The sequence below is a fragment of the Bos grunniens genome, chromosome 15 (assembly GCF_055505025.1).
Source record: "Bos grunniens cultivar Pamir isolate PY7600 chromosome 15, Bosgru_T2T1.0, whole genome shotgun sequence".
NCBI lineage: Eukaryota > Metazoa > Chordata > Mammalia > Artiodactyla > Bovidae > Bos > Bos grunniens.
Genome location: NC_141179.1, coordinates 63,501,890 through 63,521,002, shown reverse-complemented (window position 1 = coordinate 63,521,002; position 19,113 = coordinate 63,501,890). Strand labels below are relative to the sequence as shown.

Genomic DNA, 19,113 nt, shown 5'->3' with positions numbered 1-19,113 from the left:
ATATTTGTGAAGCAGTTGTCAAAATTGATTTCCTTTGGATTATGCCAGTATGCTTTGCTACTTAATGATACAGTTCTTTAAAATTGTTTTAAGAAATGATTTCCCTCTACTTCTCTTGGTGGTCAGTCAAAATGCCAACTGATACTCAGTACCATACAGAGCACTCTTCTCTTTTCAGATTTTTGTATTGCTTAAGTGGATGAATTTTGGCCTGTGTGTTACCAAGAGGAACAGATGTTGCAGGTTGATTCCTTAAGAAAGTTTCATATAAAGATGTGCAAGTAAAGAAACTTCTCTTTTTCATTGTCACTTGGATGGCAGTTTATTTTCAGGTCATCAAAGATTTTAAGTAATTTCTTGCTTTCTACTGCTGCTGCTGCTGCTGAGTTGCTTCAGTTGTGTCCAACTGTGCGACTCCATAGACGGCAGCCCAGCAGGCTCCTCTGTCCCTGGGATTCTCCAGGCAAGAACAATGGAGTGGGTTGCCGTTTCCTTCTCTATGCTTTCTACTAGGTGAGAGTTAAAGTCCATTTTTATCATTGGCTGCTTGTGGCTGTGTAATTACGTGCATATCCACAAAACAATCAATATAATAAGGCATTAAGTGAATAAAGAAGAATCTTGACTCCCTTAAGTTTTCTGAGTTTGCATGAAGGTGAATGGACAAGAGATAGATTCCTTGTATACATAAAAAGGAAAAATAAATTGTTTTGGACACTAGATACTTAATTTAGAGTAATGAGGTAATTTTTGTTCATATCACACTCTTTTTTGGAACAAATTTTGAAAAGTGAAAGTGTTAGTCGCTCAGTCACGTCTGACTCTTTGTAACCCATGGACTGTAACCCACCAGGCCCCTCTGTCCATGGGATTTCCTAGGCAAGAATACTAGAGTAGATAGCCATTCACTTCTCTGGGGATCTTCCTGACTCACGGATTGAACCCAGGTCTCCTGCATTGCAGGCAGATTCTTTACCGCCTGAGCCACCAGCTGCTACCATGCTGATGCCGTAAGTATAACACCTTTACAGATGAAAGAAGCTTGATGAATTTCTATAAAGTCATATACTTGTGTAAATGCCACCCCAGACCAAGGTGTAGAACATTACTAACCCCACAGAAGCCTTCTTTATGTCCCTTCCCTCGTTCCAAAGTAGCCGTCATTCTGATTTCTAACATTGTAGATTATTTCTGATGTTTTGGGAATTTACATACCAGGAATCATACAGCAGCTACTCTTTTCTGTTTGGCTCCTTTCACACAGAATTATGCCCGTGAGGTTTATTAATGTGGTTTTACGTAGCAGAAAGTCATTTTTCAAGGCTGTATAGTATTCTGTTATATGGATATCTGCTTTTTGTTTATCCATTGTACTACTGATGAATACTTGTGTTGTTTTAAGTTTGGGTCTGTTATGAGGAGCACTGCTATGGATGTTCCTGTATGTGTTTTTTGGGGGGACATATGTAGGGATTTTTACGAGCTATATAACAAGGAGTGGAACTGCGGGGTCACAGTATATAAAGTTGTACACTTTTAGTAAATATTGTGAAATAGATTGCTAAATTCTATTAATATCTACCAGTTTGTACTTCTACCAGCAGAGTATTAAAGTTCTAGTTGCTCCACATCGTCATCAACAAAATTAAAATTTAGCCATTATGAGGGGTTTAGAAGTGAAATAACTGTGGTTTTCATTTACATTTTCTTGATGGCTCATACTCATGCTCTTTCCTGGTGGCTCAGATGGTAAAGAGACCATCCTGCATTGCAGGAGACTCAGGTTTGATCTCTGGGTTAAGAAGATCCCCTGGAGAAAGAAATGGCAACCCACTCCAGTATTCTTGTCTGGAAAATCTCATAGACGGAGGAGCCTAGTGGGCTTCAGTCCATGGGGTCACAAAGAATCGGACACGACTGAGCAACTTCACTTTCTTTTCTTCTTGATGGGTAATGATATTTAGTACCTTTAATTATATTTACTGGCCAGTTGAGTATCCTCTTTCATCATGTGCCCATTCAAGTCTTTAACTTTTTCTTTTTAAATTTGGGTTGTGTAATTCTTTTTCATTGATCTGTAGGGATTCTCTATATATTTTGGAGAAGGAAATGGCAACCCACTCCAGTATTCTTGTAGTTCTTTTTGGATATATGTATTACATAACTCACTGGTGTCCTTTGATAAACACCAGTTCTTAATTTTAATTTAAAAGAAGTTAAATTTATTAATCATTTCTTTTATAAGTGATTTTTGTATCCTTTTGTATTAAGAGATTATTCTGCTTACCCCAATGTTAAAAATATAGTCTATAATACTTTCTAGAAACTTTATTGTTTTTCCTTTTACATTTAAATCTATAAATCATATAGAATTGAGTTATGTGCATGTTTTGAGATGGGATAAAGTTTCATTATAAAATACAAATTATTAAAAATATTATCCTTTCCCCATTGCATTTCAGTGGCACCTTTTTCATAAATTATTTGGTCTTATAAGGATGGCCTGTTTCCCAGACCCGCTATTCTATTTCATCAGTATGTTTGTTCATCTTGTGCCAACACCACTGTTTCAATTATGCTATATTTATAATAAGTCTTGATAATTGATAATGTAAATTCTTCAACTTTATTCTTTTTCATGTTTGTTTTGACAGTTCTGTCTTTTACAGTTCTGTGTAAAATTTATGATCAGTTTGTTAGTTTTCATAGAAAAGCCAGCTGGGATTTTAATTAGAATTTATTCGAACTTAAATAGATCAATTGGGGAGACCCCCCCATTACTTGGTCTTCCAAGTTATGATATAGCCCTCCATTTATGTCATTCTTAATTTCTCCTGGCAGTGTTTCATAGTCTTCAGTACATAGGTCTTGCACAGTTTTGAATACTTCTGTTTCTAGGTATCTGGTATTTATCTTTTTGATGATAAATATTCTTAGGTAGCATATGTTTTACTAATAAAAATGGTATTGTTTTAAATTTTCCTTTTCCAGTTGTTTAGTGTTAATATCTAGAAACACAATTGACTTTTAAGTACAATTTAAAGGAACTTTGCTAAATTCACTTTTTAATCCTTAATAGATTATTTTGAATATTTTAGGTGCGTACGCATATCATCTGTGAACAAAGGTGATTTTTTTCCTAAAAACAATCACTTAAATTTTTTTCTCTTGGACCACAGTATAATGTTTAATAAAAATGATCGCAGCTATTCTGATTTCATTTCCAATTTCAATGGTAAAGCTTTCACTATTTTACCATTAATATACTTAATGTAGATTTTTTAAAAGATATTCTTTATTAGTTAAGGCAGTTTCTCTTATTCCTGCTTTGTTAGGATTTTAATATGAATTGACATTGAATTTTATCAAGTGCTTTTTTAATGTATTAGTGACGATATAACTTTTGTTATTTATTTAGTTAATGGGAGTAAATTATATTTATGGGTTTTCAAGTTTTAAATCAGCTTAGTATTATAAATTAAGTTGGTTGAGATCTATTCTTTTATATATCCCCAGCTTTGACATGCCAATATTTAATTTCATTTTGCCAAATTATTACGTCTGTGTTCATAAGAGAGATTGGCTTATACTTTTCCTTTCTTGTAGTACTTTTTCTTTATTGGTATGTTTTGGTATCAAGGCTGTATAGGCCTCATAAAATGTGTTCAGAAATGAATTTATTTTATCTGTTCTTTGGAATAATTTGTATAACATTGGTATTAGTTCATGAAATAAAGGACTTACTTATGAAGCCATTTGGTCCTAAGCTTTTCTTTGTCGACAGGCTTTTAATTATAGATGCATATTTAAATGGATATAAGGCTATTTGAATTTTCTATTTCTTCTTGTGTCAGTTTTGGTAAGTTAGTATCTTAAAAAATGAATTATCCATTCCACCTAAATTACCAAATTTTTTGATCTAAAGTTATTTATAACATCTTATCTTTTTTAATACCCGTGAGATCTGTAGTGATATCCCTTTTTTGTTTCTTATATTGATAATTTGTACCGTCTTTTCTCTTTATACTCACTGTTTTTTTTTAATCAATTTTGTTTGCTTTGTTTTATTTTCTCAAAGAACAAACTTTTAGCTTTATTATATTTTCTGCTGCAGGGATTGACAAAATATGGCCCATGGGTCAAATATAACCCATTACCTGTTTTGTAAATATGATTTTGTTGAAACACAGCTGTGTCCATTCATTTTGTATTGACTATGACTGCTTTTGCATTACAATGGCAGAGATGAGTAGTTGTAGCATATGGCCCACAAAATTTAAAATGTTTACCATTTGTCCCTTTACAGAAAAAGACTTCTTCTCTACTGTGGGTTTTTTTTTTTTTTGGTCTATTTTCTTGCCTTTTGTTCTTATCTTCATTATTATTCTTGCACTTTCTTTGAGTTCAATTTGCTGCTCTTTTTCAAGATTATTGAGATGGATCCTTAGATCATTCCTTTTCATCGTTAGATTTTCATTTAACTATTGTGTTTTCTCTAGCTACAGGTTAGGTATATCCCATAAGTTTTTATATGTCATATTTTTATTGCCATTCTGTTGAAAATGTTTTCTTATTTTCCATTGTGATTTCCTATTTAACTTTATTTATTATTTGGCTTTTGGAGATTTTATAATTGTGTTTTTGTTGTAGTTATTGTTATTGATTTTTAGATTAATTCCACTGTGGTCAGAGAACATACTCTGATTTTAATTCTTTAAAATTTGTTGAGACTTGTTTTATGGCCTAGTATATGTTTTATTTTGGTAACTTGTATATATACCTGAAAATAATGTATATTCTCCAATCAGTGGGCCCTGTGTTGTTTTTAATCATGTTCAATTTTCTATAGATTAATTTATTTTCTGCTTCTCCTTTGAGCTATTGAGAGAGGTGTGTTAGAGCTACACATTGTAAGTGGGAATTTATTAGTCCTTTCGTTTTGTTAGTTTTTACTGTATTTGAGGCTATGTTATGAAATCTTCCTGTTGAATTGACCTTTTTATCTTTACCAAAGTTTCTCTTTTGTGTGTAGTAATACTTCTTGCCTTAAAATCTGTTTTGTCTGTCATTAGTATATCTATGTTACCTTTTTTCTTGTTTATGTTTGTATGTTTTCTGTCATTTTACTACTGACTTTTCTGTTTCCTTGTATTTAAGTTATGTCTATTATAAAACTATGTTGGGTTTTAAAAATATCCATTCTTAGAGTCTATGCCTATTATTTGGAGTACTTCATTGCAATTCATGTAATTATTGCTAATTTTTATTCTTATCTACTTACTATCTTACAGTTTGTTTTTGGGTTTTTTTTGGTCTCAATCTGTTTTTGGTCCTCTCACCTGACATATGGCTTTCTTTTGGCTTTGAAAAGTATCTTTATTGTTTAATTTTTCCTTTGTTAATTAAATATTCTTTTTCTGATTATCCTAGAGGTTATACCATGCTTCCTTGACTTATAGTCAATCTTAAATTAGGATTACTTATATCTTCTACTAGATTCATCAATATTTTACATTTTTTCCTCATTTACTTTCTCATCTTTTCCTTCATGCCTGTGTATTATCCCCCTACCTACCCAACACACACACAGTATTCTTTCTGAACCATTTGGCAAAATGTTGCAGATGTCATACTTGTTTATTTCTAAATTCTTCAGTTTGTATCTACTAAAAACAAGGAATTTATCTTATGTAACTGAAGTACAACTTCAAAATTAGAAAATTTAGTATTGATACAATACTGTTATCTGATCTACAATCTAAATTAAAATTTTGTCAATTATTCCAATAATTTCCCTTATAGCAACATCTTTTCCCAGTTAAGTATGTAATCTAGGATTATGCATTGCATTTAGTTGTCATGGTTGTTTAATCTCCTTTAATTGAAACAATTCTTCTCCCTTTGTCTTTCATGATCTTGATATTTTTGAAGAGTACAAAGAAAGTACTTTGTAGAATTTTTAAATTTTGGTTTCTCTGGTGTTTCATTATGATTAGATTCAGATATTTTACAATGCAATAACATTGTAAAATAACACAAAAGTGATGTTGTGTCCTTCTCAGGCCATTGTATCAGGAGGCAGTTGATGTTCATTTGATTCACTATTAGTGATACTAACTTTGATAACTTGCGTAAGGAGATGTCTTACCAGTATGAGCCATCATAAACTTAATATTATTAATTCGTAATGAATAAATAATTTGTGGGGAACTATTTTGAGATCATGGATGTTATCTGCTTCTCATCAAACTTGTACCCAGTATACTTTACATCCATCATCCATGATTGTTGACTGGATCAGTTATTACTATGCTAAGTCGCTTTAGTCGTGTCCGACTCTGTGTGACCCCATAGACGGCAGCCCACCAGGCTCCCCCGTCCCTGGGATTCTCCAGACAAGAACACTGGAGTGGGTTGCCATTTCCCTCTCCAATGTATGAAAGTGAAAAGTAAAAGTGAAGCCTATGGTACTTGCACAATAATGATTTTTCTAACTCCGTTATCCTTTCTACATTTATTACTCAGAATACTTATGTAAGGGGTAACTTTCCTTCACCCCCATTTATTAATTTGGTAGACTTAAGAATTGTTATTTAATTCAAGATGTTATAATCCATTGATCTCGTTTTAATTTGATATCAGATATTTCAGATTTGGCCCTTGGGAACCCACTCAAACAAGCTCCCATGAACTTTTGACATGCTCATCATTCTTTGTACATTTCATTACTTTCTGGCACAGTGAGATATTCCAGGATCATCTTTTACTTTATCTGCCTTAGCATTGTAATCAGTTGTATCCTTTAAGGAGCCTTGGTTCCTTTGTGTGCAGGTGGGTATTTAGAAACTTAGATACGGGAACTTCCTTGGTGGTTCCAGTGGTTAAGACTCCATGCTTCCAATGCAGGGGATAGGGTTCAGTCCCTGGTTGGGAAACTAAGAGTCCACATGCTGCGTGGCATGGCCAAAAAAGGAAAAAGAAACAAGTCTAGACACCAAGTGAAGTGAAGTGAAAGTTGCTCAGTCATGTCCGACTCTTTGTGACCCCATGGACTATACAGTTCACGGAGTTCTCCAGGCCAGAATACTGCAGTGGGTAGCCTTTCCCTTCTTCAGGGGATCTTCCCAACCCAGGGATCAAACCCAGGTCTCCTGCATTGCAGGTGGATTCTTTACCAGCTGAGCCACCAGGGAAGCAGACACCAAGTGTGCTGATTTTCTACTGCAGTGGAAAACGTGCTATGTTATATCTAGTCTCAGCTGGATTAGGAAATCTCCATTTCTGCCTCTAACCATGGAGTTCATATTGATGCAGTGGAAAATGTACTATATTATATCTAGTCTCAGCTGGATTAGGAAATCTCCATCTCTGCCTCTAACCATGGAGTTCATATTGATGCTCCCAGATCTAATCTAACATGAGAATGTTCAGTTTAGTCTTTTTCCTTTCTATGTTTGTAAATCCTTTTCACAAGTGACGAATCTGGCTAAGATTATTCTCAGTATATTTTACTCACTTGCCTAGGCTTAGATTCACAGAGAGTGTTTTAGATTTGCTACCCCTACCACTATAAAAAATCATGCTGATTAACTAGTGTTCAATGCTTGTAAAAAGATTTTTGTTTCCAAACTGAGAGTATATAATTAAAACTCTGCACTCAAAAGTAATTATTTTTCCCTTCAGTGTGATTATGTTATTCATTTGAATTTTAGTTAGGCTCATTTATTTCTGTTTGTATTCCATTTTTGGTTTCTTTCCCCTCCATCACTGTTAATTTAACATCATCATCATCATCATCATTATTTTGTATGAGTATGTAAAGCATTAACATACTTCCAAAACTCAAAATTACACAAAAATCTATATTAAGTGGAGTATTACTTCCCCTTTCCCACCCCATGCACCTTAATGCAGTCTTGTAAATTTCTGGTTTATTCTTCCTGGATTTGTTTTTTAAATAAAAGTAAACACATTTATATTATCTTATTTCCTCTTCTTTCTTGCACAAAAGTATCGTTCTATGTATCCCCTTTTGCTTTTATTGATTTGTTTTTCTTTTTTTTGGCTGTGCTGGGTTTTCATTGCGGCACGTGTACTCTCCAGTGCTCGGTTTGGCCCCTGGCATGGGGGACCTTAGTTCCCCAACCAGACATTGAACTTATGTCCCTTGCATTGAAAGGTGGATTCTTAACCACTGGACCACCAGGTTAAAAACCACTGCTTTTATTGATTGACAACAAATATATTCTGTAAATCATTCCATATCATGTTTTATTTAGTTTTTATTTACAGTTACATAGTATAGTATTGGAGCTTCCCTTGCGGCTCAGCTGGTAAAGAATCTGCCTGCAATACGGAAGACCTGGATTTGATCCCTGGGTTGGGAAGATCCCCTGGAGCAGGGAAAGTCTACCCACTCCCGTATTCTGGTCTAGAGAATTCCATGGACTGTACAGTCCACAGGGTCACAAAGAATCGGACAAGACCAAGCGACTTTCAGTATACTACTGTGTGTACTGTGTGAATATACCATAGCTCATTCAACCAATCTCTTATGTGTGTGTGTTTTTTAATGTGTTTTTTCACAATATTTTTTAGTTACAAATAATGTTCTTTGTTCATATGTTTTCTTTCTTTTTTTTTTTTACATTCTTGAAGGTGTATTTTCAAGGAAAATTATTAGATGCAATTTAAAAGGTAAGCTTACTTGTGGTTTTGTTAGATATTGTCAAATTCTCCTCCCATAAAGGTGTGGGAGACATTCCCACCAGCAATGTATAAAAGTCTCTTTCCTCATGGCTCTATCAATAGAATGTGCTATCAAGCTTTGTAATTTTTACCAAATCTAATCATTGAGAAATGGTATCTCAGCACAGGTATAATTTCTATTATAACTAAAGTTGTCCATCTTTTCAAATGTTTAAAAGTCATTTAAAATCTTTATCTGTGAATTGTCTGTGACTTTTGCTTATTTTGGTATTGGGTTTTTGACATTTCTCCCCTTCAGTTTTAGAGTTCTTTATGTGTTGGGACGGATATTAGCCTTTTATCTCTGATGTATGTTAATCATAGCTATTTTTAAATCTGTGTGAGTCTGTGGGACTGTTTCTATTTTATTAAAATTAATTCTTCTGTTCCTTTTTGCTAGTAGACTTGGTATGTTTGAATGAAGGCCAGTCTTTGTGTATAAAATGATGATGTACAGGCTCTGAATGGTGGTGTTTCCCTTCAGAGATGATTTCATTTTCTACTAGCTGACAGATGATATACGGGTAGATAATCTTGATCAAGGTTTGACAACGTAAAGTTTGCCTTCATTCTAAGGGAGTAATACTTCTTGGGTCGAAACTGAAAGTCTAGAGTCTTCGCCCTCCTCCTTGGGGCCCTGAAAGCTCATTTTTGGGTCCTCAGTGTAATGAGACTGTCGTCTCCTCCTGAGACTTTAGCCGCATACAGTTGCTTCAGCTGATTTCTCTCTTTTCTCTGAGCATGTGCAGCTTGAGAGTCAGCAAAGACCTTGAGGGGAATTTGCTCACTTTCTCCAGGATGCTGGCCTTTCAATTTTTGTCAGCTCTTCCACCACAGCAAGACTACCTACTGCAAGCTCTGCTGCTGCTGCTGCTAAGTCGCTTCAGTCGTGTCCGACTCTGTGCAACCCCGTAGGTTGCTGTTATTTCTTCAGCCTTTATTCCCCATGTGGCAGATTGACAAATGCCCTGATGAGAAACAGCAGCGGCAAGAGTGTTACCCCGTCCTCGGGGGTGCCGCCTGGAGAGCCCTGCTGCCTTGATTTTTCTAAGTCTCCACACAGCTTTCCTTGTATGTTTCATCTTGTTCCTGTACTTGTTCTCAGAGGGGTTATTCTGATACTGGTTATTCCATCATAGATGGTAGCAGCAGTCATCTTTTCACTGAGCACATCTCTTTAAATGTGTATGGAAATGAGAGAACACAGTCAAATGGATAAAACATTTTAAAATTGACAAGAAAATTGGCCTGCTTGTACACTGCTATGGAGGATATAAATTGGTACCACCTTTCTGGAGGGCATTAACTTATATCAAAATCCTTAACAATTTACTCTTTGACCCAGCAATTCTGCTTCTAAGTATATATCCTAAGAAGATAATCACAGATGTGTGTGAAGGTTTATTTACAAAGATTCCAATCCCAATTAACAAACTGGGAATCAAAATCCTCAGTATGCAACAAAAGAAAATTTGATAAATTGTGGTGCTTCTATACAATGGAATATAACAGAATCCAGCATTGCAAGTGACATAAGATAATGTTTAAGCGTATTTATTACTCTCTCCTAGAGGAGGGCATGGCAACCCACTCTTCTTGCCTGGAGAATCCCCATGGACAGAGGAGCCAGGTGGGCTACAGTCCGTGGGGCTGCAAAGAGTCGTACATGACTGAGCGACTAAGTACAGCACAGCATAGACGCTCTCTATTTAACATTAGCGAGTATTGTTAAGCACAGGAGATTACAAAACAACATGAGCAGTATGATCCTGCTGAAGAATATGTATGCAGATATATAAGACTGGAATAATGCACATGGAAGTGTTAATAGCTGGTATTGTTGGATTTTTTTCCTCCTTTGTGCGTCATCTAAACATTTCCCATAGGATGTTACTTTTGTTCTAAAAGAAAATTAATGCCCTCAAAAGAAAAAACCTTACAGTTGATAGGCCCAATTGATAATATTTTCTGGTAAACATTTTATTTTATGCTGGTTGCCTAAGCTCTGTCTTGATGCCCTTAGTGAGGGTACAGATTTTTTCAGAAACAGTTCCCTCCTTGAAATACTTTGTGGAGCAGAGCACCTCTGTAGAAATGTACTTTAAATTCTTACTGGTCAAATTCAAACAAAGGCTTCACCTGTTTCTGTCAGTGTGTGTCAAAACCTTTTAAATAAGGAATCCTTTTTAAAAAGTCAGTAGGTTTGTGGTAAGGACCTGGATTTTATTTCCTAGCCAAAAAAAAAAAAAGTCTCATTTCCTTTTGAAACCAATGGTCAGGATTTAATGCAATTGCCTTTGTAAAACTAAAATCAAGATTTCTGAAGACCATTCTCATCCTCTGTTGCTCTTTCTCTTGAAGGTACTGTCCAAGGCAGCAAGCCCACTATGACCTCTTGGGTTTCAAGGCTGCTTCCTAGGAATGGCCGTTCCTTGGCTACAGCATCAGAAAACCAGCGAGCTGAGGATCACCATCGGCACCGGGAGGCCTACGGGTACTTCTTGCCCATCCAGACGAGGTGGCAGGACAATGACCAGTACGGCCACGTGAACAATGTTGTGTACTACAGCTACTTCGACACGATTATCAACCAGTATTTGATCAGGTCGGTGCGGGGCTCTGCATCCCCCATCCTCATGTCTCCTTTCTGGCATGCTCTGGTGGGGGCAAGTGCGGGGCCTTCTGGGAGGAGATGCCCATTTTCCTCTAGAGTTTTTGCTGATACGGCTCCTTTGTTGAAGTCAGGGTACTCTGGAGAACAGCCGGACCGATAGGTGAGTGAGGAGGATACTGTTGCCCTGCCGCTCCTGCAGTCACAGGTGTTTGTCTGTCTTGGTCCTTTGCACTAAATTGTCAGCAAATGTGCAGGCTTTGAATCTCAGTTAAGCAGCTACACAGCAAGCCATGTAATATCCAAACCCTGAAACTTGAGCAGACAGTAACATCAGCCCTCAAGGCCTTTTTGTGAGAAAAGCAGCTGCTTCCCTCACCGAGGGCACATAAAGGGGAGGAGAGAGAGACTAAAGAGTAAAGGTGCGTATTGTAGCCTCTGAACACCACGATGACAGGATTGCTGCCTGAAGTGTGTTTGCAAGATTGGTTAGTGTATGCTTGTTAATATCATTCTCTATATGAAAGACTGGGCTGCACAGAGTGCTGTGTAAATCCCAGCTCCAACTTGTATTGACTGTGTAGTTTGGATCAAATTATTTAACCTTATTGAGTCTTTGTAAAAACTAACTCACATATATTGAGAGTTCTCTCTGTGTCTAGCACTGTGAAGCCTTTTGCACAGCCTTTCTTGTTTAATCCTAAAACAACGTGATGAGAGAGTAGCAGATTGTCGGCCCACTGCCTGAACCCCCTTGCCTGTACCTTTCAGGGCATGCTGGCCTGACTGTCAGCTATCAACACTAACATTTCTTTGCCTAAGGACTTTCTCTGGCCACCAGAACCCCTTTTGCAGGCACCCCAGAAGTGCAAAGTATCAGTGCTCCCTAAAAGCAACCTTCAGTCACTGATTGATGGGAGTTAGTATATAATATGAATACCCCAACTTCCTTACTCCTCGGATAAGTTACCTGAGCTGCACGCTGTACACAGGCTCCCAGGCTTGCCTAGTGGGATTAGGCTCCATTTCCCAGATTGGTAGCTTGAAAAAAACTGAGATAAAATTTATATACCGTAAAACATGAAAGTCGCTCAGTCGTGTAGGACTCTTTGCAACTCCATGGACTATACAGTCCATGGAATTCTCCAGGCCAGAATACTGGAGTGGGTAGCCTTTCCCTTCTCCAGGGGATTTCCCCAACCCAGAGAGCAAACCCAGGTCTCCTGCATCACTGGCGGATTCTTTCCCAGCTGAGCCACAAGGGAAGCACACCATAAAACGTGCTGTTTTAAAACCATTTAAGCAAACAATTTGGTGGTTTTAGTATATTCACAACATTGTCTAGCCATCACCACCATCTAATTCCAGAACTCCATCACCCCCCCTCCCTTAAAAGAAACGCCATATCTGTCAGTAGGCATTCTCAGTTTCTCTCTCCTCCCATCCTCTGTCTGCATAGATTTGCCATTTCTGGACATTTCATATAAATGGAATTGTACTATATGTGATCTTTTGTGTCTGGTTTCTCTCACTTAGCATCACGTTTTCAAGGTTGGTCAATATTGCAGCTTTTATTAGTACTTTGTTTCTTTTTATGGCTAAATAATAATCCATTGTATTGTTGTACTGTATTTTGTTTGTTCCTTTGTCATTGGATGGACATTTGGGTTATTTCCACTTTTTGGCTATCATGAATAATGCTGCTATGCATATTTGTGTACAAGTTTTTATGTGGACATGTTTTCAGTTCTTTTGGGTATGTACCTAGAATGGAATTGCTTGAATCAATGGTAACTTATATATTTAACTTTTGAGTTTCCATCAAACTGTTTTCCATGATGACTATATTATTTATATTCCCACCAAAATGATGAGGATTTCAATTTTTACACATCCTTGCCAATACTTGTTACTATCTGTCTTTTTTGCTTGTCGTCATCCTGGTGGATATGAAGTGGTATCTCATTTTGATTTGCATTTCCCTGATAACTAATGATGTTCAGGATTTATCATGTGCTGGTTGGTCTTTGGTATATCTTCTTTGTAAACATACCTATTCAGATCCTTTCCCCATTTTTCAACTGGGGTATTTGGATTTCTATTGTTGGGTTGTGAGAGTTCTTTATATATTCAGAATACTACACTCTTATTATATATGATTCACAAATACCTTCTCCTGGAGATCAAGATGTTGGAGTAGAGGGATGTGGAGCTCACACACTTCCACAAATACATCAAAATATATCTACATGTGGAATAATTCTCAAGAACATCTACTGAAAGCCTGCAGAAGATCTCATGCAACCAAAGCTGTAAGAAAGATCCCCACCTGCTTGGGTAGGACTATGGGAAAAAGGGAAAAGACAAATATTTTCTCCCATTCTGTGTGGTTTTTTTTTTACTTTCTTGGTAGTGTCCATTGACATGCATGAGCTTTTAATTTTGATGATAGTGGTAACTTGTTAAATAGCAAATGCTTTATTGGCTACTTTCCCCTGTTGTCCCTTCCTCACTTCTGCAGGATGATTTAATCTATGAGATGTACCTTATAGTTTGCGCGCATCGTGCAAATTTGCTATGTATAGAGAAATTAATGTCTTCTTTCTTCAAAAGAATAGAACAACCTGAGACTGCCTGGTTCTCTCACATGCTCTGTGGTCCTGAATTGTCTCACTAATTCTACTTCGTGTGCACCTGTCAGTGGTTCCTCTAGAATTGGCTTACACTTGCTTACTTATGAATAATAAATGTTTTTTTCAGCACTCGTGTTAGCTTTTAGGAGAATGTGTGCTTTAGACTTTGAAATCCACAGCAGGAGGTAAAAACAGTATTTGAGGCTTTTTGTAATTTCACATCATTTGTCACATAGGGAAACTTGACAATGAATTTTCCCAACTCACTCCAGGACTACTTACTCTTTTTAAAGGAAGGATCAGCCTTGTAATTTCTTTGGGTTGACTCTTAATTTTATTGCAGTTGAGAGCTAGTGGTGTGTCTTAGTTTAGGTTGCTAGGTGTGTGTGTGTGTGTGTGCGTGTGCACACGCGCGCGTGTGCGTGTGCAAGTCGCTTCATTCGTGTCTGACTCTGTAATCCCATCAACTGTAGCCTGCCGGGTTCCTCTGTCTGTGGAATTCTGGCAAGAATACTGGAGTGGGTAGCCATTTCCTCCTCCAGGAGATCTTCCCAACCCAGGGATCAAACCTGCATCTCTTATGTCTCCTGCATTGGCAGGCAGGTTCTTTACCACTAGTGAGTGCCACCTGGGAAGCCCTGGGTTGCTCCAGTAGAAATACAAATTACTGGCTTGAATAACAAGTTTCTTTCTCCCAGTTCTGGATGCTGGGAAGCCCAGATCAGGGTGCCAGCGTGGGCAAGTTCTGGGAAGGGCCCTCTTCTTGGTTTACAGACACCTGCCTTCTCGCTGTATCCTCTCATGACCAAGAAATGAGAGACAGAGCCACCCTCATGACCTCATCTCAACCTGATTACCTCCCAGAGACTCCTCCTCCTTCCTAATACATTCCAGCAAAGGGTAGGGTTTCAATATTTGAGTTCGAGGGGGACGCAGACATGCGGTCTACAACATCGCTTTCGTGACCTTTGAAGTCTCCCATTTGTAAGTGGGCCTTCTAGAAGGCCGTGTGCAGGTAGCGCTTGAGTCCTTCACCCAGTGGAGATCGTGTCTGTGTGGTCTCAATCTGATATCAACCGTTTCATCCAGGTCCTGCTTCTGCCAGTCTTGGGGGGTAGGGAAGGGGGTTGGCAGCACGTGAGGAAGAATTTCTGCCATGGGAGAGTCCTGTTTAATGTAGAAATCCCCATACATTACACACTGACTCCCAAACAGTGAACATACCCTGACTATTGAGACCAGAGAACTTCCTGATCATGACAAAAAATGGATTCACCTTCATACGTTTTCTAAGAGATCCGAAGGTTGTTTAATAGGCTGCTCACTTGACTGTCAGAAGCCAAGCCAGCACCACAGAGAGGTGTGAGGACCCTGGGAAGACCAGCCAGGGAGAGGTAGGCTCATTTTGTCAGTGAGAGGAAGGCAGCTGCTCAGGTGGAAGCGGTGCCTCCCAGCCTGGCCTGCTCGCTGGCCCTCTTCCACCTGGCTTTTCCGAGGATGGGTGGCTCTGCACATGTGCCAAACACCGTGGGGTAATCAATGAACCACACCCGTGTCTAGAAGATTCCGTCTTTGAGGAGGGTTTTCTCCAGGAGAGAGAACCAGGGTGTAATGGAGGGTGTGGAGGGGGAAGGAGAGAAAGAGTAGAAGAGGCCACGCAGACTGCCCAAAGTTCCCATCACTTTTACACGCAGAAGGGGTTAAGTCATTCTTGAACAGTTTATCGCTCATCAATTGTAATTAAATATGTTTATATTAAATTATGTTCTGTAATTAATGTAAAATCCTTTAGCCTATGCTGTTATTAGAACCAGATGCTGAAGTACCAACAGTATTTCAACATGACTGTGCTGCCTCGCCAGCTGTCTAACTGTAATTACTTTAATCTCAGCTTGTTATCTAATTATCACCTTTGTAAAGGGAAAAGTACTCTCTAATGCTTACTGATTGTTTCAGACGATGATGAAGAGCGGGGAACAGCTGTCAGAGATCGTGGGCCCTGCTTATCACCAAGAAGGAACTTATCCTGAAACCTAGTCTGGGCCAAACCGCTGAAAAAAGATGTCCCAGGCAGGAACTGGGGACTGGCCAGTAAAGGGAGACAGTTGGTGTGCTGCTTAAGGGTGTGGCCCCTGTGGATAGACTGTCAGGTGACATCTGCCTCCTCCAGTGATGGCTGGGGGACAGGTTAGTTAATCTGCTTAAGACTCAGTTGTCCCATCTGTAACATGGAGACAGTAATAATACTAGAATCTACCTCGAGGGTTGCTGTGGAGACCAAATGAGATACAGGATATGAAGCCATTAGCACAGTGTCTGGTAAAATATACATACTTAGTAAATGTTAACTATTTTTTCTTTTTGATAAAAGTCAGTGTTGGTGTTCAGTATTTCCATCTTGGTCTTTGCAACATTTGAAATGGGTGTCTAAATGCCAGCAGCTTGACATGACCAGTGTGTTTTCCAAGTAATGCTGAAGTCTGTCCTTTTGGGACTGAAAGTTACCTTTGCATTGCTTATTAAAAAATGGTTCACCCAACCAATGTAAATAAGTATTGTCAGGGAAATCTTGAAGCTCTTGAGGGGAAATAAACTGTTTTGGAGTATCCTTCAGTACTTTATGAATGTGCTTGCGTTTCAGCAATTGACTTGGTAACTGTATTTCATTCCAGAATAATCATTAAAACAGATAGTCTTAGGATGTTTATTAAGTCTTTACTATCCTCTCGGCTTTGCCTCTCAGGGCTGCACTCCCATCAGAGGGGAGCTAACAATCTCTTCCTCCTGTGAAATAGAACCTCTGTCTGTCCAGTTGACTGTGAGGTCCTTGAGGGCAGGATAGGACCTTCATCGTTCTTCTGTATCCTGAGTAGATTGCCCTGCCTGGCAGGTATTCTGTTCTCCCTCAGTAAGTATACCTGAAAGAACTAAACAGAAGAACTCAGCCTCAGACCATGTTGATCACCCAGGGTTTTTCCTTTCCCAGTGGCAGGAAGAAACACTGCCTCCCGGGGCTGCAGGGCAGGTCTCAGTCTCCCACGCTTGTTTTTGCCACCTGTTACTGGGCTCCTGTGGTGGCTTAGATGGTAAAGAATCCACCTGCAATGCAGGAGACCTGGGCTCGATCCCTGGTTGAGAGGATCGACTGGAGAAGGGGATGGCAACCCACTCCAGTTTCCAGGTGGCTGTAGTTGTAAAGAATTCGCTTGCCAGTGCAGGAGACATAAGAGACGCAGGTTCAATCCCTGCAACCTTCTCAGGGTCAGGAAGATCCCCTGGAGGAGTGCATGGCAACCCACCCCAGTATTCTTGCCTGGAGAACCCCATGGACAGAGGAGCCTGGTAGGCTACGGTCCATAGGGTTGCAAAGAGTCAGACATGACTAAAGTGACTTAGCATGCACACACTGCATCCTCAGGCCAGGAAACCACAAAGCAGGCCAGCAGGGAGAAAGATCAGAGCATGCAGTGGGGTCTGACTTTCATGCTGACACATCAGCCATGTGTGGTTCAGCAGCGAGAGGAGCAGGACACCTGAACTGACCCATCCCAAGGCAGGCCACCTGAGAAGGGCAGAGTAGCGGGTCTTTAGTGTCAGGAATGCCCCAGTGCAAAGAGGGCTGCTTTGCGAGAAGGCTCCTACCATTCATCAGAACAGAAGAAGGCACACACTGAACTCTGGAGTTATTCTTGGTTACAGTATACTTGGTGCTTCCCTGGTGACCCCGTGGTAAAGAATCTGCCTGCAGTGCAGGAGGGGCAAGAGATATGAGTTTGATTTCTAGGTCAGGAAGATCCCCTGGAGGAGGGCATGGCAACCCACTCCAGTATTCTTGCCTGCAGAATCCTATGGACAGAGGAGCCTGGTGGGCTACAGTCCATGGGGTCGCAAAGAGCTGGACACGACCAAAGTGACTTAGCACACATGTACACACAGTATATTTGGGTATTGAAGGAAAGAGCCTAAAATGAGAGAATCAACCCAGCAGCAGATACCTTAAGTCTCTGTCTGAGCCTCATCTCCTATCACTCCTCTCATGGTTTCTTTGTCTTCTGCGATGGTAAAACCCCCTGTGGTTGCTCACCAGCCGTGTGCTGATTCACAGCTCTATGCATTTGGTTCAACTGTTGCCTCTACCTGGAACGCCCCTGCTCCTGTTCTTCAACAGTCCACCCTCCCAACCGCCTGTCACAGATATTAATAGGACCCGTGGCCATTTTCTGTATTCCCATAGGATCCTGGCTTTTCTGTACCAGAGACCCAGAAACTTTCAGTAAACAGCCAGATACGAAGTATTTTAGTCTTGGTGGTGGGCTGTGTAGCAGCGCTGAGATTCTGCTGCTGTGGTGGGAAGGCAGCCATAGACAGCATGTGGTTGAGTCAAGGAAACCTTAGTGGAGTTCCCTGCTTGTTCCGCTTCTCCGTGCTCTTGTTTCACAGTCCAAGTGACTCTTCTGGCTGCTTCGTCATGATCGTTAATGCAGTGTCACTGAGTTTTTCCTCTCCTGATGACATGTCACCCAAATTTGAGCTCCTCAGATTAGGGACTGCAGGGTCTTAGCCTTGCTTTCCTCACAGAGCAGAGCTGAGACAAGCTTGTGCATACAGGTGGTTTGTTTTAGAAATGGATCCCCAGGAGAAGGAGGGAGGCCCAGGAGGAGTGAACTCGAAGGAAGGCCAACCCAGTATTACTGAGCTGATCAGTAGAGTGGGCAACAGCAGCGAATCCCACTGGGCATCCCCCTCCCCCTCCAGGAGCTGTATAGAATGGGCCTCGGAGTTCTCTGCCCACAGGACAGAAACAGGAGCATTTATCCGCTGTGTCCATCCCTCCTTGGTCAAGGTTTGCCCCATGGAGTGTTAGCTCCTTTTTCCTCCAGGTGTGTACATGTGTTAGATTCACTGAGCAGATTTCTGCAACCCTAGGTCAGAAAGTGGGAGACTCTCCATGCTGTCCAGGCAAGGGGCTGCCCGGTCACGCCTGAGCACCAGCAGGGTCGGTTGCTGCAGCAATGGCTGGAATTCAAAAGGGGGAACTAAAGGAGGTGAGGCCATCCGGCAGAGGTGTCCGAACGTGTACTGTGCCTGCTCCGATGCCCAGCATAGTAAGTTGCATGTCCA

At 39.7% G+C, this 19,113-nt stretch overlaps 1 protein-coding gene across 7 annotated transcripts in view; it reads left to right on the top strand.

The window, feature by feature from the left end:
* Positions 1 to 19,113, top strand: part of LOC147358375 (uncharacterized) — a 194,144-nt gene that overhangs the window by 79,237 nt on the left and 95,794 nt on the right. For 4 of the 7 annotated variants that reach the window (XM_086340976.1, XM_086340972.1, XM_086340977.1 and 1 more), the window contains one exon: positions 11,110 to 11,353. In XM_086340976.1, the coding sequence (XP_086197102.1) occupies positions 11,136 to 11,353 (218 nt within the window). In that variant the 5' untranslated portion in view covers positions 11,110 to 11,135. Of the gene's footprint in view, positions 1 to 8,658; positions 8,698 to 11,109; positions 11,354 to 19,113 lie in introns of all 7 variants that reach the window. The other 3 variants (XM_086340978.1, XM_086340974.1, XM_086340979.1) reach the window with 1 other exon arrangement.